The following is a 22,954-nucleotide window of genomic DNA, read 5'->3' as shown; positions in this document are numbered from 1 at the left end:
CGGTACTAGTAATACAAGTTCGGAGATGCAATAGGATAACTTTATAGCTTTTCTCGAGAATCGCAATGACGTGAATGTTACCAATATTTTTGTATATAAAACTTATATCATTAAAATATCGTGCACATATATGAATATTTCGTTACATTTTTCTGGGCAACTACAATAACGCCTTCTTGACAAATACGGGTTATAATTATTTAGCAATAACTAATATTACTTTTAATATTATTGTATAAATAAAGCATGTTCAACTAATTTGGCAATTGCTATATCTTTGTTTCCAAGTTATAATAGAGTACTGAATGAAACGCCGGGCTTAATGTTTTTACGAATCAATTTTAATAGAGATTCGAAATATTTTATAGCATTATAAAAAGTGATGTTGAGTAAATACCGATAATTAAGACAGTAACAAAACAGCACGTAAAGCAAAATAAGACACCAAAATGTCCATGACCGTCCCCGCGTCTAATTGAAATTGGTTGAAAAATCTTTAAAAATGATTTTTATGGGATTTTTTAGGAACCAAACCATTTCATACGTGCGCTAATGGATATTGCACTAAGTTTAATGATAATTTACTAGAAAATGATATCTAATCGTTATTTGGATTATTTTTAGAAAATTTGATTGCTACAAAAAAAAACATAAATCATAAAATGTGTATTGTGAACTTTTTGTCACAACCATTAAGCGGGAAATCTCAAGAAATCATATTTCTCGTAACATTAAACTTTAATTGACACATTTGACCCCCATCCTCATCAGAAGGGTCTGGAAAGAGAGCTTTCGATTCGTTATCCCATAAAATTTTACCCATTTTCCTCTTTTTTTCTTTTTATCTATTTTAATTAATTATTCTCTTTTAAAAAAAAAATTACCCCATTTTTCTGAATTTTTATGTTTAGCCTGATTTTTTTCTCTCTATTTTCTTTTAATTTTGCCCTGTTTTCTGCACTTTTAGTTACTTATTCTCTTAACCCCATCCAGACCTTCATCATTATTTCAATGTCGTGATGATTCTAGATTCGAATTACTGTAACAGAACCCTTGAACATTAATTGACGTTATTCATCAGTTCAAAGCAATGTTTATAATTCATTACTGTTAAAATAAAATTATTTGATCAGATATTTAAGAAAATAAAAATGCCAATTCATCATCCAGAAAAAATCCGAAACAACCATGATCCACAGAATTTTGAATGACTTTGACCATGCAAGTATTATATAATACTTCCTCCTTTTTTTGGATGATTACATAATTTCAAACGTTGCATCATTGTTTGATAAATGAATGGTTGTCTCTTTAACACCCAGTGGCAAATTAAATGCATATGTAGGACGAAACGTGATAATGGGGTATGATAATAGACACTGTTTTGTACTAGACCGAAAAGCTAGGTCGCATAATTTTTTAATCTGGCTATTTCTCGCGTTAACGCCGCGTGCTTCGTGGAGAAGGAAGCAAATACCAATTAACTGACAATTACATCTAAAATAAATTATCAAAGACACAACTGTCATCTATACAAAATTAAAACTATAGAGGAAATTATCACACTAGACTTAAGTACTGGTTCAAAACGTCAGATGAAAACGGCAACCATTATCATAATATTGCTTTTCGATAATTACTAAATATTTATAATTGTGTTCGCTTCTTTTTGCTTTCTTTGCCGAGTTATTTTTTAAGATTGATTGATTGAGGTTGGTTAACTCCAGTGGCCAATATTTCATGCTTGTGGAGGACAAACTTTTATAGAGCTGAGGACAAAAGCCAGATTTGAGCATTTGAGATAGTCGGAACTATTACCTTAAGAACTTTAAACATAACTTTTAGAAAATTCATACTAGTGAGTTTTTAATTTTTATCGTTATGACTTTAATTTTCGTTTTTAATGTTCTCCTGAAATTGTATTACGATTTTTTTTTAAAACTTCGTCAAAATCTATTCAAATTGCTTGCTGCAATTTTGAGCAAACTAATTATTCGGACGCACGAAATTCACAATAAGTTATTTTCCTTCATTAGTATAATTATTGTCATTAAATTTTCAGTAAAATGATATAATTTTACCAGACAATGAGAGGACACATAGGAAGCTTACATGTTTTAAATTTGAATAGCTTTTTGTCGTATCTCTGTCTGTGAAATAAATTAGGGGAAATTGGACAAAAATCTGTTCACACTTAGAACCATCATTATTCTGCTACAAATCCTCTGACAATGAACTATACAATATTGCTTCTTCAATATAAACATTTTGACAGACATACATTCAAAGAAGCTGTCAACTTGGTTTGTTAAATAAAAATGACATTGTCGTAACTATCAGGTTGTTATGTGGCATATCCCAATTAAAACTCTAGTGATCGTGAGAATGAATTGATAGTGCTGATTTGTCGCAGAAATGTACATATAACAACAATTAGTTGTGAAAAACTAACCCATTAAATGCTTGCAGTGCTGCTTTATTAACAATAATTTCATCTACAAAATAATTGTCATTATTTGCTTTAAATTAGTGTAAAGATATTAAAAACAATGTTGTTTTTTTCGACAAAAACATGGAATATCGAAAATTGGAAAATTATGCAAATCGCTTTTAATGACCCAAACGTGAAGAAATATGGTATGCTCATAACGTGTATGCATTCCCACTGATTGTCCATTTATTTATGGATACTAAATAGCACGTTCTCGTTTTTCAAATAAACTAAGCATGTGATATACAGATTTGTCAACCTGGCGGATATTTTACACTGGCATGACATGACAGAATAAAATGAGTATATAAACACACGAAACACAAATACATGAAAAAGCATGCCTTACTTATCAGAACCGTAAGTTATTCATTTCTTAACTATATACTACACATTTATTGTATTTGCTATTGCCGAAGGACAATCATAATAAATGTCAAAGGGTCCATAATTCGGACCCAGATTCTATCAAATATGAACAAAGTATATTAAGCAAAAGAAAATCTAAGGATGAGTATAAATGAATATGTAATGGTTATTATCTAAAAAATATATAACATTTAAAGGCAGAAAAATATAATCAAATGAACAAGATGGTTAATATTTACGCTGCCGATTGAAGCACTTTCGTACGGAAGCGTATTAGCGCCACACATTTTTTTTCCCCTATGTTTGCGTTATAACGCAAACCTTTGCGTTACAAAGGTTTGCGTTACAAAGGTTTGCGTTACAAAGGTTTGCGTTACAAAGGTTTGCGTTATAACGCAAAGGTTTGCGTTAAAACGCAAACATAGGGAAAAAAAAAAATGTGTGGCGCTAATACGCTTCCGTACTTTCGTGTAGGCATGACTTATCATTGATATGGTCATAATCATACATGTAGATCGATTACATAAGAGGTATTTCTCTTTCGAATTTGGATCGTTAATGCTCTTCAACAATTTGTACTTTATTTGGCCTTATAACTTTTTTTTATTCAAGCGTCATTGATGAGTCTTTTGTAGATGAATCGCGCGTCTGGCGTTAACAGTTTAAGACTGGTATCTATGTTATTCCATATTGATAAAATATTAGTAGGTTTTTCTATATGAATGGGATTTTGAATAAATAAGCATATTCACCTGCGGAAAAAGCTATTCACTGCGCAAAACGTCGTGTGCTTTTACGTGTATAATTTTGGTAAAAAAACCCGTGTTTAGTGGTATAAGTTTCATACTTCCAAGAATATTTAGTATTGCATAATTATAACCAATCCTCAAAATAAATAAATAAAATGACAGAAATATATGATCGATTATATCATGGCCAACTATCAGCGCGAAGGGTACCGGTATAACATACATAACTTAAGATAAAACGGTTATAGAAGCATCTATATGCTTACATTGAAAGCGACATCAATTCCAGCATATGTATTTGTCTGAATAACATAATGACGGGGTATAATGGGATATTTGATACAAGAGTTATCGGGAAATGTCGTCAAAGAAACTTACAAAGAAGTAACCGATGTACATGTATTTACCAAGTCCAGTAGAAAAATGACGTAAAAAAGAAAACATGATACACGCTGCATCTGCATGAAACCAGGTATATGAGGGGAAAAAACATTAAAAACACCATTCCAGAATAGCTTGACAATAGAGGTTATATTATACATGATAAAAATTTCTTGGCTTAACATGAAACAAATATTAAAACATGAAAGTTAATACCAGTACTTAGGAACTTGGATCAAAATTATTGAAGTAATTATGAAGCTGATGTCATAATTTTAACAGGAAGTGTGTGCTTTTTCAATTTTAAAGATGAAATTGAATTTCAAGAAGTTAATAATGTAATAGTCTAGAAAATAACCAAGCAGAATATGATGGATGCATTTCTAATTGTAAACCTTTTCAAATAATAGCGTATGTATAGACACTTTTTATGTTCCCGTCAAGAGCTGAAAGTGTTAAGAACATATTATATAGTGGGTAGATAGAATACAGACAACGGATTCATGGAATTTCAATTAAAATATTGGCAAATTTAAGAAGTTGTTTAGTTTAATGAGATGTTCGTGTCAATAGTAAACAAATCACTTCTCTCAATTCTCTTTGATCATATTTCTTTTTGGAATATATTTCTGATTGTGTTTACCAAGAACCCTATTTTGCTAATTATCAACTTAATTAACGATAACTAAGAGGGAAATACAAAGGTTTAATTCCGAAACATTATAATGTATTTCTGTTATACTTTCAGCAAAATTATATTTATAAAGCACATTAACATCAAACTTGTCAAAGTAGATATACATGGTTTTGATTTTCATATTAATTCGTTTAATTAAACATCACACACCTTCATTATAACTCCTAAGTATACAATACTTTTCATTTGTTTGATATGCACGTTTCAAATAATGATTGCGTTATACTACGTAAACTCACGAGAATATGTTGACATTTCTAAATCTCATGGTATTTCTATCTTTATTCGGAAGCAGCAAACTCCCAATTTTTTATGTTGAATAACGATAACAGTATTATACCGTTGTTAAATATTAATAAATCGTTTATGTGAAAACAAACTCGGGTTACAAACCATGTCTTATCCGAGGGGAAACATCGGAAAAAAGAAACTCTGAACTGCTAAAAAAACAAACGCGAACATACATAGACACGGAATATTTCATAACAACTGCCATATTCCTGACTTGGTTCAGACATTTAAAGAAAAATAGTGAGTTAAACGTTATGTTAAACTTGACAATAACATTTAAATAAGAACATATTTTATCAATACCCGTAGATACTTAGACAACTTGTTCTTTGCAAAAGTCAACATTTTTTTAAAATATTTTATAGATGTTTGTCCCACGGAGGCATAGGAAAACATCTGCGTAAAAACTCTCAATGATACATGTACAAATGTATGTATACATAGTGACTGGTGTCCTTTGTAGACCTTACCACATCTACTTTTTTTCAATATACTAAGCTCTGATACTAAACTATATATATAGACTTTTCAAGCTAAACTTCATTAAAACAAAATATTATGAACGGAACACGACTCTTCTGTTGGCTCCTTCTGAATCAGTATTTACCTACTTCAGTATTATTTAACTGGATTTTTCTGAACATTTTTTCATTTCTTTTTATTTACAACTGGGATGTTGATCAAAATTTACTGAATTCAAATTTCATCACATTTGAATCACAGAAATTTATCTTCAAAGAGAAATTCAACATGCAGAAATATGAAAGTTGTATTTCGACGGCACTCATTTGTTTAGAAATACAATGTATTATTCATCAAGCTATCAAGTTTAAGTATTGTCCTTTAAATCTTTATTTAATTTTGATTGACTTATGGTTTAGAGTTCAATCATTGCATCTGATATATCTTAAAAAGAACACCTATAATTGACAGTTTGCAATTCAAAATATGAATTAAAGACATATATATGTCTTTCTTAATATCAAGTGAAATCCGATAAATGCAATCAACAAAGTAACCCCTCTATGGATTATTTGAGTAAGGCCATTACCTGTAAATTGGTACGTTACAATAAGGGACACTGCAAGCTCCTTTTAATTCGTTGTAAAGAGCTATGTATAAAAGGCCTCAAAATGTGGAACTTGATTTGTACAAAAAAACAATAAACACCTAAACAACAAGACTGGCTTTTATAAGTTCAAACCATGAACGTTAGTATACTTAATTGGCATCAAACAGATAACGGCCATCACATAAGTAATCACATACTGTACTTTGTTTCTTCAAAAACAATTGACATAAACCTTTATAACTGTCTGCACAATCTGACACTAATCTAAATCGGCATAAAATTGTAATTGATATTAAATATATTGTGTTTAGCTTATTTATTTTTGTTTCGCAAAATTAATTTTTCTGTCTTGCAGCTTGACGCCAATACTTGTTAAGAAGCACATTAAAGAATGATAAATCTCGCCCATGTAAATATGCAATTAACGTTTATGTAAGATCTTGCATGCTTTGTGCAATGCTTAAAATGTTCCTTTGAGAGATTAGCGCTTAGGGAAACTAAAGCTTCATTACGAGTTTAATCTGGGTAATTACAAAACATTCTCTTCTCTCTCAAGTACATTCCTTAATAAATAACAGACTTGTTTGGAAAGTTATACCTTCTTTTTCCTTTGTGGCATTATTTTAATTGGACACTGATATTAATGATTTGTATAATTTAAGAGAGAATGTTTAGAAAATTACTTTTTCAGCTGCAAGTTTATATCTCAGAGACTAAAGACGATAACGAGCAGTTTAGTCTTTAGTTGAAGTAAATTATATTCATAGTATCTGGGTCAAATACAGAAAGCATAAAACATGTTTTAAAGTATATAGTAAATTGAAAAATCTAGATATTACATCGAGATATACCATTATCGAAACAAACGAGTTCTGTAACTTTTATCATCACAAGTTATATTTTATCTGCTAAAACTCCCACCTGCGGAAGCAACACGCAGTTGTTGTTTTCTGACAAGGTGCATTTCAAAATAAATAGTTGCAAGATCATTGTACGTTGTTATTATGAAAAACTGCTGCTTTTGCTTCTATGTACCAAGAAAACAAGTTTAAAAAGTATTTTCGAAAACCTTTCATATTGTTTACATACTTGTTGAAAAGAATTATAATTATGGTAAAATTAAATCAGTTCTCCTTAAAATTCTTTGGGGTCAATATCAATTCTATAACTAATAAATTACTTTAATGTTGCAATTATGAAATAATGTTATTACTTTACTTTGGAAAATGTGCAAGAGTGAACTGTTTGCACTGTTAATTACTTTGATTGATTAGAACAACATGGAAATACAGCAGCAAAAGAAAGGAGGAAGATACAAAAGTGATATTTATTCGAAAATAAACTTACAATGTCATGGCAAAATACGGAAAACAATCAAAAGACAATGGAGCAGCATTAAAGACCTATTGGTGGCCTTCGACTCACAGGCACTTGTCCCACAATTTTTCACCCTACATGCCTTAATATAGGGAAAAAAAAATTCCGAGATAACTGCCTGTTCTGCGACTGTTATCTGCTCTGTGGATAGGTTGTTGTCTCTTTGACTGTTTGACTGTCCCTTTGGTATCTTTCGTCCCTCTTTTGACACATTCACCATTTTAATTCTCAATTTTATCAGTTAATGTAAGTCTAATGAATGCCACAAAAAAATCAAAAATAAAATCCTTTTCGAACATATTATGTGGAGAAAAATTCTTTTAGATAATGTGATAAATGTTTGATGCACTTTTAAGATCATAGTCATAAAAATTAAATATTTCCCTACAACTCCACAACTTTTGTACACATCGGTTTTCATTAGCTTGTTTAAGTAAAAGAATGTTTAACTTAAATGTTTTTCAGTAACGTACGTTATATCAAAATTTCCATGTCAATATGACTAAACATTAATCATTTATTATATACTTATAACATATTATACTATAGGGTTATTGCATGAATATTCCCCAATATTCATGCAATAACCCCATTTATCAACTTTTAACAAAGATATAGCACTCATAATATTTATAAAATACATTTTTTCAAGTGTGCCAATGCATAACATACCGTTGCATTGCTATTTCCAACATGCATCCCTTTCCCAGCTATCGAGTTGACTTCATTAAAAAAAAAAATTCTCAATGCGGCTAAAATAATTTTCATTTTTTTTCAACAGCTTCAATGTATACGGTTAACCGCATAGAACATACATAACAGTTCTGCTAAATAAATATTTTATAAATACTTTATTGTCAATACGATATGAATCAGATAAAAAATTTCTTCTTGGGTTTACACTTCGATTGACCAAATGCATTACACGGGAGGTCTGAGGTTCCAAAAAAGATGAAACTGAAAGAAAATGTTTTAGTTGAAACTGTGTCTTTTTATTTTGTAATGTTGCACTACTATCTTGGGTTAGGGGTGAAGATTGGCGCATTGTTAAACGTTTAAGGCCGCTGCATTTTTAACCTCTTCTTAGTCAGGAGCCTGTTATTCGATGGTTGTCGTTTGCTGGTGTTGTTCATTAGTATTTCTCATTTTCAAAATTGATTATAAACTGGTGGTTTTCATCAGGGTTTTTAAATTGTTTTACACGAGTAAATTTTGGGGCTGTATAGATTGCTGTTCAGTACGAGCCAAGACTTCGTGCTGAAGGCCGTACTTTGACCAATAATAATTATTTACTTGTTATACATTGTGACTCGGATGGAGCGTTGTCTCATTGGGCACTCATACCACATCTTCTTATTTATTAATTATTTATAACATATTACATAGAAAATATAGTTTTATACGTTTTTTGATATGTTTGATTTCATTCTTCATAACTCAATCTTATGAAAAGAAGCTCGGAACTAAAATAGTTTAAACATACATCTGAAGAATGTGTTTTGTAATCAAGCTGTCTTCCCCAATAACCTGCGAATTAATAAGACATTAAACATAAGATAGAGAAAATGCTTTTAGATAATACAATTATAAACATTTGTAAAATATCTTGTTATAAGGGGTTAACTTTCCTTGACCATTCCTATCGTAAGTTATAGTAATAAATTAGATATCAAACTGAGAGTAAACGATTTGAATGACCGTACGTTATTTACAAATTATTTCCTATTTTTATCTTCACTGAAAATAAAACAAGCATTTAGCTGATAAGATATATCGTAAAAACGGTTCAGTCATGTTTCTTAGTCTGATCTTATGTTTATTATATCTTTACTGATATAGACAGATGCTAAAACAATCGCAATTATGTTTATTTTGATATTAATTGATAACCTTTCGTCATAAAACATACATGTTCTTGTTGCTACAGCAGTACAGGAAAATGACCCGGATGTCTTTTGTACCTAACGAAATCTGTGAAACTGATTCAAACAATAGAAAATACTCAGTGCAATGTATAGATGTTTACCTTGTTACTATCTTTGAATCCCAAAGTACCTTTTTACTATCATTGAATCCTAAAGTACTTTGTTACTATCATTTGTTACTATCATTGAATCCTAAAGTACTTTGTAACGATCATTGAATCTCCAAGTACTATGTTTTGTTACTATCATTGAATCCACAAGTTCTCGTTTCTCGTTTTGTTTATATAGATTAGACCGTTGGTTTTCCCGTTTGAATGGTTTTACACTAGTAATTTTGGGGCCCTTTATAGCTTGTTGTTCGGTGTGAGCCAAGGCTCCGTGTTGAAGGCCGTACTTTAACCTATAATGGTTTAATTTTTGAATTGTTATTTGGATGGAGAGTTGTCTCATTGGCACTCACACCACATCTTCCTATATCTAAATGTACTTTGTTACTATCATTGAATCCATGCGTTCTTTGTTACTATTATTGAATCCTAAAGTACTTTGTTACTATCGTTGAATCACCAAGTACTTTGTTACTATCACTGAATCTCCAAGTACTTTGTTACTATCATTGAATCTCCAAGTACTTTGTTACTATCATTGAATTCTAAAGTACTTTGTTACTATCATTGAATCTCCAAGTACTTTGTTACTATCATTGAATCCTAAAGTACTTTGTTACTATCATTGAATACTTATGTACTTCGTTACTATCACTGAATCTCCAAGTACTTTGTTACTATAATTGAATCTCCAAGTACTTTGTTACTATCATTGAATCTCCAAGTACTTTGTTACTATCATTGAATCTCCAAGTACTTTGTTACTATCATTGAATCCTAAAGTACTTTGTTACTATCATTGAATACTAAAATACTTTGTTACTATCATTGAATCCTAAAGTACTTTGTTACTATCATTGAATACTAAAGTACTTTGTTACTATCATTGAATCCTAAAGTACTTTGTTACTATCATTGAATACTAAAGTACTTTGTTACTATCATTGAATCCTAAAATACTTTGTTACTATCATTGAATACTAAAGTACTTTGTTACTATCATTGAATCTATAAGTACTTTGTTACTATCATTGAATTCTAAAGCACTTTGTTTCTATCATTGAATCCTCAAGTACTTTGTTACTATCATTGAATCTCCAAGTACTTTGTTACTATCATTGAATCCTAAAGTACTTTGTTACTATCATTGAATCTCCAAGTACTTTGTTACTATCGTTGAATCCTAAAGTACTTTGTTACTATCATTGAATACTAAAGTACTTTGTTACTATCATTGAATCCTAAAGTACTTTGTTACTATCATTGAATACTAAAGTACTTTGTTACTATCATTGAATCCTAAAGTACTTTGTTACTATCATTGAATACTAAAGTACTTTGTTACTATCATTGAATCTATAAGTACTTTGTTACTATCATTGAATTCTAAAGCACTTTGTTACTATCATTGAATCCTCAAGTACTTTGTTACTATCATTGAATCTCCAAGTACTTTGTTAATATCATTAATCTATAAGTTCTTGGTTACTATTATTGAATCCTAAAGTACTTTGTTACTATCGTTGTTTCACCAAGTACTTTGTTACTATCATTGAATCCTAAAGTACTTTGTTACTATCATTGAATCTCCAAGTACTTTGTTACTATCATTGAATCCTAAAGTACTTTGTTACTATCATTGAATACTAAAGTACTTTGTTACTATCATTGAATCTCCAAGTACTTTGTTACTATCATTGAATCCTAAAGTTCTTTGTTACAATCATTGAATACTAAAGTACTTTGTTATTATTATGGAATCCTAAAGTACTTTGTTACTATCGTTGTTTCACCTAGTACTTTGTTACCATCATTGAATTCTTATGTACTTTGTTACTATCATTGAACCCTAAAGTACTTTGTTACTATCATTGAATCTCCAAGTACTTTGTTACTATCATTGAATCCTAAAGTACTTTGTTACTATCATTGAATACTAAAGTACTTTGTTACTATCATTGAATCCTAAAGTACTTTGTTACTATCATTGAATACTAAAGTACTTTGTTACTATCATTGAATCCTTAAGTACTTTGTTACTATCATTGAATACTAAAGTACTTTGTTACTATCATTGAATCTATAAGTACTTTGTTACTATCATTGAATTATAAAGTACTTTGTTACTATCATTGAATCCTCAAGTACTTTGTTACTATCATTGAATCTCCAAGTACTTTGTTACTATCATTAAATCTCCAAGTACTTTGTTACTATCATTGAATCCTTAAGTACTTTGTTACTATCATTGAATCCTAAAGTACTTTGTTACTATCATTGAATCTCCAAGTACTTTGTTACTATCATTGAATCTCCAAGTACTTTGTTACTATCATTGAATCCTTAAGTACTTTGTTACTATCATTGAATCCATGAGTTCTTTGTTACTATTATTGAATCCTAAAGTACTTTGTTACTATCGTTGTTTCACCAAGTACGTTGTTACTATCATTGCATTCTTATGTACTTTGTTACTATCATTGAATCCTAAAATACTTTGTTACTATCATTGAATCTCCAAGTACTTTGTTACTATCATTGAATTCTAAAGTACTTTGTTACTATCATTGAATACTAAAGTACTTTGTCACTATTATTGAATACTAAAGTACTTTGTCACTATTATTGAATCCTAAAGTACTTTGTTACTATCATTGAATCCATGAGTTCTTTGTTACTATTATTGAATCCTAAAGTACTTTGTTACTATCGTTGTTTCACCAAGTACTTTGTTACTATCATTGCATTCTTATGTACTTTGTTACTATCATTGAATCTATAAGTACTTTGTTACTATCATTGAATCCTAAAGTACTTTGTTACTATCATTGAATCCTAAAGTACTTTGTTACTATCATTGAATCCTAAAGTACTTTGTTACTATCATTGAATTCTAAAATACTTTGTTACTATCATTGAATCTTCAAGTACTTTGTTACTATCATTGAATTCTAAAGTACTTTGTTACTATCATTGAATACTAAAGTACTTTGTCACTATTATTGAATCCTAAAGTACTTTGTTACTATCATTGAATCTCCAAGTACTTTGTTACTATCATTTAATACCCATTCATTTTGCTGGTATACTTACTGTATCTCAAAGCTTGACTGGGAAATAGAAGTATGATCATTTTGGTGTTCAACCGACCCTAGTTGAAAGTACTACCTTTGCCTAAATATAGTGTCCTTGTGACTGTTCGCGGGATGTATAAATACTCATCCGGTCAGAATGGGAACGTAAATATATGGTCTCTATGACAGCTATATTGTATTCATTGTCAATTTTTTCCCTTCCTATAAACGTGAATGAAATATTTGACAATGGGTGTAAAGCAAATATCAACTGCATAATCATTGAAACCTTTAAAGAAAAAAAAAAACTCTTTTCTATTTTAGTTATTTAATTAGTTTTTAAAAGCATTGCTATACTTATGTGGTATCTTACTGATTACAAGAGAGCAATATCATTTGTTTACATTAGATCGACAACAAAGATAGTACTAAGAATAAAGATATTATGCAGCTCCTGATTGGATGATACGCGATTCGTTTTTTTTAATCAAAAACTGAATCCGATTTTTTTAATGTTACACTACAACGTTTTCATCTAGTGACATACAACTGCTACCAAATTGTACAAGTTTGTGTGCGTTGTTCAAGAAATAAAATACTGAGCACCTCCCGTACCAGTGGTGGATCCAGGAATTTTCATAAGTTGGGGCCCACTGACTGAGCAAAGAGGGGGCCCATTCCAGTCACGCTTCAATGATTCCCTTTATAAGCAACCAAATTTTTTCTCAAAAAAGGGGGGCCTCTAAATCCGCCTCTGCGTACCAATGAAAAATGCTTTACGAGCCATTGCTCTGTTTTAAACTACTACATGTGATACATGAGAGGGGGTAGGAGGGGTCCTGATCCCGAAATCCCGTGCTAAAAAACACTTGATCCAGAAATCCCGGGCTTAAAAACACGAAATCCCGAGGTCCCGAAATTCAATAAAAAGAATTTCCAGATCCCGAAAGGGTCAATCCCGAAATCCTGAGCTTAAAAAACCCCGATCCCGAAGTCCCGATAAAGGTCCTATCCCCCTCATACATTTATTCTCCTTATAGCATTATCAGTTGAATCTAATTCTTGGAAACATGGTAATTGTTCTTTATTCAGTCAAGTAATATTATGTATCGGAAACTAAAATGTAATTTATAGTTGTGTCCTATAAAAAGACTGGCTAGTATATCTACTTGGAACATTAACTATTCTCATAATGATTTTAAGAATATCAATAGCGGTTTCTTAGTTTCGTTTGGAAAAACATTGAAACATCAAAGTTCCGTTAAAAACGCGCTTTACGACAAAGTTATGTTCTCTGGTATAAAATTTAATCATAATATGAGTTAAAAGTCACCATCCCTAATTTCCATAGGCAACAATCGACGAGGAAAATGCTTTTGAAATCATATTTAAATCATGTAGGAATAATAATAAAATTGAATAATTTAAAAGAATCGATCAAGATGAATCATAAACTGCCCCTCCTACATAAAGGATATATCGTATCGTAGATAAAGATATGAAAAATATGATTAGTGAAGTATACGTCAATGAGACAACCCAACAAAACTAACGACATGTCGGAGATGTTGATGTTCTACAGATATGCATGTATATAAATATAGGAAGATGAGGTATGAGTGCCAATGAGACAACTCTCCATCCAAGTAACAGTTTATAAAAGTAAACTGTTATAGGGCAAGGTACGGCCTTCAACACGGAGCTTTGGCTCACACCGAACAGTATGCTGTAAAGGGCCCCAATAATAACTAGTGTAAACCATTTTAACGTGGAAAACAACGGTCTAATCTATATAAAAACGAAAAAACGAGAAACACTTATGAACCACATAAACAGACGACAACCACTGAACATCAGATTAACTAAGCCTAATAAAGTTTTATCAAGAAGAAACAACCAATCAATTAGATGGAATAATGCTTGACAGAAAAGACTGTTGACTAGAACCATTAACTTTTAGTAAACAAATAATACTTCGTCAATGTCTGTCTATCACTAGTTCCAATGGTGCCAAAATTATCCAAATAATGACTATTGTCAGACATTCATTGAAATCAATTGGTAATACTAGGAGATATGTATTAATGCATTCAATAATTAAATATATGATCGTATTTTAATTATCTGCTTTCATTTACAACAAAAACTTTAATTAGAAATTTGATGTTGTTAGCGCGATTTACGATGTATTCTTGATTCATTCAGTCGTTCATTGGCGACACACAGTGTCTGTGCTAAGCTCCTAGTATTACAGCAATAAAATGCTTTTTATTACCAATATATCATTTGTTAATTTGTAGGAATTATTAACAAAAAGTTAGAATAGAACACTTTAGGCAACTACAATGTATACGGCCTTTTAAAAGGAGAAATTCATACCGTATCGTCGGCTATAAACATGATAAAAGGCCTCGACTTGAAAGATATGAATCAATTGAGCTTATATTGAGATATTCATCTTCTGCTATATACCACATCCCTAAATATTTGTATTTTTATATTTGCAGATTTTGACAGTGTAAATAAGCTGATCTCTGAAAGCACATAAAACATGGGAAGCTATGGGATAGCTGAAAATCTTTCAAGCCTGGTCGTACTTTTCAACTCAACACCTGAAATAATAGCACTAAATATAACAAATGGACTTGGGCCATGTGACGATGCAACAGACGAGTATTCGGGGTTTTATAATGTGGCCCAGTTTATCACGGGTCTCATTATTTACCCAATCGTATGCATTCTTGGTATCATTGGCAACACATTGACCTTGATCGTCTTAAGTCATAAAGATATGGCGACATCAACAAATGTCTACCTTTCAGCTTTAGCTGTTTCGGATACAATCAAACTCATTAATGATTTCTTTTACTTCATAATGGTAGTTCTGCAAGATCAAAATCTAGATAAGGACATGAGGCTAATTTCAAATTTTTATCCGTATGCCCATTACATATTTAATATGTCAGTATGTGTGACGGCTTGGCTGACAGTGTCTGTGGCAGTTGAACGTTACATATCAATATGCATCATAACAAGAGCCAAGGAGATGTGTACTATATCAAAGGCAAGAATAGTGAGCACAGTTGTGTTTCTCACAATGATAATTCTAACAATACCGTCTGCTCTACGGTACGAGGCAATTCATCAAGTGGATACCAACAAAAATATCACGTGTTATACAGTGCTTCCGAGTGCTCTAGGAAATAATTCGGATTTTATGGACCCATATACATGGGTACAAAACTCCTTACGATCTATTATACCGTTGATTGTTCTTATATTTCTAAACGCAAGAATAATCAATGAATTAAGAAAGCAGAGAGTGAAAGGCAAGAAACTTTCTTCTAGGAATAGAATCACGCTCATGCTTATAGCAATCATTATATTTTTTACCGTTTGTATAATGCCGGATGCATTTATGTCACTGTTCTTCGGCTTTGGGTACGTTGATGAATCAAATTTAGTGAAAGGGATTAGGGAAATAACAGATTCTCTGCTAGCTATCAACTCTGCCTTTAACTTCGTCTTATATTGCAGTATGAGCAAAATATTCCGAACAACATTTTCAAAGATATTTCTGACACGGTGTTTAGCACCAAAACCGTCTCAAGAAAGACTTCTGAACAACGGTACATGCATCGAAAAAGAGGCTAAATCAGTCAATCGTAAAGACAGTAGCAGTGGAAGCGGAAATAACAACAAAGAAACCTTTGTATAATTTAGTAATCAACTGACTTGTCATGCGCTCTTGAGTGTAAATATTGTATTTGAATTTTAATTGCTCCAACATAATTTTTTTTGCGTCATATGACTCGCACATGATATCCATCAGTGCGTACATGTTAAATATTGTTCTTCATTAATTGATTGCACAAAATAATCAAAAATACTGTCATGCTAAAGGAACATTCTATTGTCACGTGTTATACTCATCTTGTGTGTCAAGGATTAGAGCAACCATGTACGTGTTTGCACAATGACGACAATGACGAGATTTTAGACACGGAATGCCCGGTGAAATATGGATGTGATATATGCATGTTTGGCTATGCCAGTAGACGCATTATTCTCATAGAAAAGTGTATTTGGGTCTCAAAACTTGGTAATGATTAATTTTTCACAGAATGTTTATTTCTTTCTTTCAAAAAAAGAGCAATATTATTATACAACTATAATGTTAAAATAATTGATGTATGTCAAATGTCATATAAAACACAATCATACGTCTTTATTATCATATTTATTAATCTCTTCATGACTTAATATTAAAAAAATCAAAGACGTCTGGGACAAAAAGTAATTTAAATTCCATGTTACAAAAGAAGTTTTACTATTGAGTTAGGTAGTGAAAACACCTTTTTAGCAATTTGTAAAACCGGACTGAATGATATGTTTAAAAAAATTCTTAATTTTGCAATGATATGCAATGTTCATATTAATTCAAGTATTTGTTTTTGTTTTTTCTTTCTTTCGAGTAAATTATATTTACGACTGGTAAAGAAAATCGATTGTATTCACTTCTTCATACTCAAATGTTTGTTCTTTCATTTGTAATATAATGTCATATCGAGGTGTTGCTCCTTTAAATGCATTTGGAGGGAAATATGCAGTGGTGATATTTGACGAATAAAACTTCAGGAAATATTAAAATTACGGTACAAATGAATTCAAGCTGAAAAGTATTTTTTGAAATAAAAGAACGAAACCTTTTGAACTATTATTACGCAATATCTGCATTCTAGGAATTCAAAAGTATCAACGGAGTGACACCCCTCTAGCGTGTAAATGATTTTATGTCAACTGAGATCTAACATAAGCTTTGTATTTATATTATTTAGCAGAAAAAATGTTTTCCATTGTGCATCAGTCCGAAAATAAATCATATCTACATACGTTTGTTATTTCATAGATATTAATAGATGTGGTATAAGTACCAAGAGACAACTCTCCATACAAATCACAATTTGTAAAAGAAAACAATTATACAATTAGGTAAAAGTACGGCCTTCAATACGGACCTTTGGCTAACATCGAACAGCAAGCTATAAAGGGCCCATAAAATGGCCTGTGTAAAACCATTTAACCAAAAAACCAACGGTCTTATCTATATAAAAAAATCGAGAATCACATCAACAAATGACAGCAACAGGTTGTTGAATAAGGACGGTACTAACAAATGCAGCGGGTTTGAACGTTAAACAAAAGTCAACCTTCACCCATACCCGACACAATCGTGTAAATTAGCAACAGAAAGACACGCGTACCCATAAAAAAGACTAAAAAATACTTAAAAGAGTATCCCCTAGGAAAATTCAAAACTTAAAGTCATTTATCAAAATACAAAACCGAGGCTCAAGCACATCAAACTAATGGAAATCAAGCGGCCTGTTCCAAACTTGGTACAGGCATATTTAGAAAATTGTGGATTAGACCTAGTTGTTTACCAAGCTAAGCCTTTCATTTGTATGACAGTAGCATAGTAATTCGTTACTAGTATATTGACAATGGGTAAGCATAATAAACAGTCATCAAAGATAAAATTTGAGGAAAAAAATGGTTCAGCAATCAACATTGCGTTATGATTATAGTCATTATAAATCAAATAACTACTAGTATATCAAGAACACCACAAAATGGTATGTATGCACTCTATGGACAAAATTAAAAAATACGAAAGCATAAAACGAATCCAGAATGCTGTTGTATCAAAAAGTGGTCAAGCAGAGGAAAACAGTGCCCAGGTATTTAGACATTTAAGATATTTATATAATAGTATTTCTAGTTAGTTAATCGGACCCTCGCTATCTATGCTTTATTAAGTTTCAAAAGTAATCTTTAACTACATAAAAAATGAACACTACACTATGACGTTATCGAAAAAAAACCGGAAAACAACACTTCATTAATCTTACGCTTTTCAGGATTTACCTTCACAAGGAACACTCGAAGCCCTATACTTTAATGCGAATAGTGTTGGTCTTTGCATTATGTACTCGGGTTTTGTTTTCTGTAATTAGTTAATACTTTAGTTTCATTATGTATATCTTTTATATTCGTTTGATAAAATTTACTGTTTGCAATAGCATTAATTGTTCTAAATAATAAGGATGTACTTATCCCATTAAAAATAGCCGTATTTGACACAACCTTTTTCAACTTTTGATCTTCAGTGCTGTACAACTTTGTACTTTATTTCACTTTCGATCTTTTATATCTGGGCGTCACTGGTGAGTCTTGTGTGGACAAGGCGCGTTTTTGTCGTATTAAATTTTAAACAATATGCTTTTTGTTATCTAATAATTTTGTGTTTCTTTGTCTTATACGTTCACCTATTTATTTGTATTGTAGTCCTGTAATATCATGTTGTCATTTCAATGTTATATTTTACATTGCCATTAAAGTGCGAGGTTTGGCATGCCACAAAACCAGGTTCAACCCACTATTTTTTTCCTTTTAAATATGTCCTGTACCAAGTCCGGAATATGGCCATTGTTATATTATTGTTCGTTTCTGTGTGTGTTACATTTTAACGTTGCGTCGTTTGTTTTCTCCAATTTTTTAGTGTAAATTTCCATTGCGATAAGACGAGTCACGGTACTTGTCTATCCCAAATTCATGTATTTGGTTTTGATGTTATATTTTTATTCTCGTGGAATTTTGTCTGAAGCTTGGTCCGTTTCTGTGTGTTACAGTTTAGTGTTGTGTCGTTGTTCTCCTCTTGTATATACCGTATAGCGGGTTATTTTCGCGGGGTGCAAATTTTCGCTTATTTTCGCGGACAGAACTAAATCGCCAAAATAAATTCCGCCAAATTAAAGGTGTACATCCAAAGGTATTAATAAAAGTTTTTAATCAGCCAAAATAATAACCGCCAAAATATTTCGTATACCTTGTTCAATGAAAATCGCGAAATTTTACACCCGCGAAAATAACCCGCTATACGGTATTGCGTTTCCCTCGGTTTTAGTTTGTTACCCCGATTTTGTATTTTGTCCATGGATTTATGAGTTTGAACAGCGGTATACTACTGTTGCCTTTATTTAAGAGTCGAAACCGTTGAAGAGCTTTTAAATAAAGCCAAAATAGTCGAAACCACTTAAGATCAATATTGCCGAATAAAGATTAAGCATTACTTTCGTTATAATATGAACTTGCATGTGAAAAACGTAAATTAACCAAATTACTAATCATTTTTTTTTATTGAACAAAATAGAGGGCAAATTAAGCTAGCAAAATATTTCTTTTCATATACCGCTTCCTTTCGAAATTTGCCTTATTCTTTTTGTTTGCTTGCTTTTTGTTGATAACGATACGGATAGGCATCGCAGAAGACCGATGCATGGTTATATAAATAAACAACACTTTAATGGACAAAGAAGTATAATAAAGAAACAATAATATAATTCTAAGATAGACATGGTGTATTAAGATAAATGTAAGATAACATTATAGAAAATAATGTTACAGTATGAACCATGCACATAATTCAGATGGTAAACATTCATTAGCTATCTCAATAAACAAACATGTCATAATATAACAGACAACATAAAAATATCTCAGAAATTTAAAAGAATGTTCGCCATAAATCACATATAAGAGGGGCGAAAGAATGTCCCATTCATACTCATTGATCGAAATTCAACTGACAACGCCATGGTTATAATAGAAAAAGACAACCCGACAAATATAATATAAAAAAGAAGATGTGGTATGATTGCCAATGAGACAACTATCCACAAAAGACCAAAATGACTTGGGACAGGCACATACATAAATAACGTGGCGGGGTTAAACATGTTAGCGGGATCCCAACCCTCCCCTAACCTGGGACAGTGGTATAACAGTACAACATAAGAACGAACTATAAAAATCAGTTGCAGTTGAAAAAGGCTTAACTCATCAGATAGACAAAAAATAAAAGTGGACGTGGCCGGGTACTTATACATCCCGACACAAAACACAGATCTGAGAGTACTCGCAGTTATCTGACAGCTAGTTCAAAGCCATTAACATCTAATAAAAAAAATCATGCCTCTAAGACTAAGTACACAATACAAAACATAGAAAAGTAAACATAACTTGCACTAAAACAAATTCAAAACAAAGGTCTTTTTTACTTTATCATAATGGATTTGTGTTTAATGTTAAGTGGCAAACAGTACACGCATATATGTATACCAGGACAGGAACTAGTCCAAATAATTATGACGTCTTGAAAGGCTATTATATTTTTTTTCTTTGACGCCTCGAAGTAATGCGTCACAGAAAAAAAAATATAATAGCCTTTCAAGACGTGCTATAATATTTTTTTTCTTTGACGCCTCGAAGAAAGGCGTCACAGAAAAAAATGTAATAGCCTTTCAAGACGTCATAATGATTTGGACTAGACAGGAACATGCTATTCAAATGTTACGTTACTTGTACTAGACCAAAACTTCTAATAAACAAAAGCACATAACAAATTTCTAATCATATTTTTTTTTTAATTCAGTTGAGCATGACCCTTCAAATGATATACAATTTACAACTAAAAAGGGACACTTGCGTTTCGTTTCGGAAAAGCCCCTCCACTAGTATAAAGTACATAGCACACTTGAAACACTTTTCGATTTAGTAAATCATGAGCTATCACATGATACAATTGTTAACCAAACACTGCAATACGTAACTTCCTTGATTCACCAGAAATCAAATACTTTTGAGATATATGTTTTAACAAATCGGTGGGGGAAGCGCTATTATAAACAAGAGAAAACATTTTAATATGTTATTCATTGCACGTGTTTAAAGTAATTATAGGTCACAATGGTTCTTTGTCCTCTTTTTTTATTCAAATAATCAAAACAAATGGGTGTTTGAGTGCTGAAAAAAACCCAGTTAAAACTTCATCACATGTTTATGTGTTGTCTCATATACAGAGCATCGTCATTGGTGTTCTCTACTTATGTCTTCATATTTTAAACCTTTACGTCAAGTTTTGTTAGGCTCTGTCTGATATATAATTCCCAAAGCTTCTTTTTTGTTTTGAAAATTTAGAGCTTAAAACATTATATGGTCACATGTTTAATTTAACACTGATGTGTCTGTGTTACTAGACAAAACCCGAGTCTGGCTTAGAGAATTTTAAGCCTGATTTTTTTTATATTGTTGAAGACTGTATCATGGGTATGTTTCGACTTTAAAAACAAAGTCATAAAGTACATAGTTAAGTCAGTGACATTGAAACTTTTACGCTATCTTCATTTATTTTCTTTTAAGAAAGAACAGTAATATATTGAATCGAACCTGCATATATAAACAGAAGAAGCAAATGTTCTTAATTTATCATTTGGAAAAAATCAGTACGAATAAATTTTAGCAGTTTTTCTGCAAGTAATTATCTGAACACAAATAATGACATATATCGGAGACAATTATTTTTTAAAAGCCATGCTATGTGATTTTTTTTAATATATTTTAATATCAAAGAGCAGGGATATATAGCCTTTGTGCATGCATTCTTTTTCCAATGTAAAAAGACGAAGAAAAAGGCATAACAAGGACCATATGCCACCCTTGTCAGCTTCATAAGCTTCAAACCCCATACAAAAAGACAAGAGCAAATGTTTCGTAGGTCATACATATATATATAAGTCTGGAAATATGAGGTCCTAAATGTTACCCAATATTTAGTTTTTCTACTTGACGTTGCTTTAATATCTGTTTTCCATGCAGCAAATATTTAATATACATATACAACGCAAAATGTATTTAATACTGAAAGGGTATATGATAAAAGCCATTGTTAGGTTCCGTTTAATGTGCAAATAAATAACACCAAGATTATATAAATTGTATTATTATAGAATTGGATGATATATTAGGAACAGTCATTTTGATGCACAAAATATCATCTTTAATATCTCAAGGAGCGATCTCACATTATGTAATTGAAATAAATGTGCATTATAAAATTCATACAATCCTAGCAAATAATACGTAAAGCCATTTATCAACTGAAATTTGAACATAAAAAAGAAGATGTGGTATAATTGCCAATGAGACAACTGTCCACAAGAGACCAAATTGACACAGACATTAACACACCGTTCGGCCTTAAACAATGAGCAAAGCAGACGATTTTGAGTAACATGAAAAGGAGATTGACTCACATCATCTTTTGTCAAGACATCTTAAGGAGAAAGATGTTTTTAAGGTTAGGTTGTTGTTTGTTTATCTATATCCCTAGGAAAATTATACACAAATGAATTTTGACAGATTTCGCTAGTTTTACTTAAATATAAGAAGTTTGAAGACATAATTTGAATATGCAAGTCAGACTTCAAGATATAGAACTGCTAATATCTGACAGCTTGCCTAATGTATCGTAATCATCGCATATCAAAAGGTTAATATTTGTAGACTTTTCAGATGAGATT

At 31.3% G+C, this 22,954-nt stretch overlaps 1 protein-coding gene across 4 annotated transcripts in view; it reads left to right on the top strand.

Moving 5' to 3' along the window:
* The window catches only part of LOC134707888 (FMRFamide receptor-like), a 95,704-nt gene extending 78,307 nt beyond the window's left edge, over window positions 1–17,397 (top strand). For 3 of the 4 annotated variants that reach the window (XM_063567999.1, XM_063567998.1, XM_063567997.1), the window contains one exon: window positions 15,041–17,397. In XM_063567999.1, coding sequence (XP_063424069.1) covers window positions 15,085–16,251 — 1,167 coding nt within the window. In that variant the 5' untranslated portion in view covers window positions 15,041–15,084 and the 3' untranslated portion in view covers window positions 16,252–17,397. Of the gene's footprint in view, window positions 1–2,674; window positions 2,852–15,040 lie in introns of those variants that run through there. The other variant, XM_063568000.1, reaches the window with a different exon arrangement.
* The last annotated feature ends 5,557 nt before the right edge of the window (window positions 17,398–22,954 follow it).

This window comes from Mytilus trossulus, chromosome 2 (genome assembly GCF_036588685.1).
Source record: "Mytilus trossulus isolate FHL-02 chromosome 2, PNRI_Mtr1.1.1.hap1, whole genome shotgun sequence".
NCBI classification, from domain to species: Eukaryota; Metazoa; Mollusca; class Bivalvia; order Mytilida; family Mytilidae; genus Mytilus; species Mytilus trossulus.
This window is presented reverse-complemented; position numbering and strand designations above follow the sequence as displayed.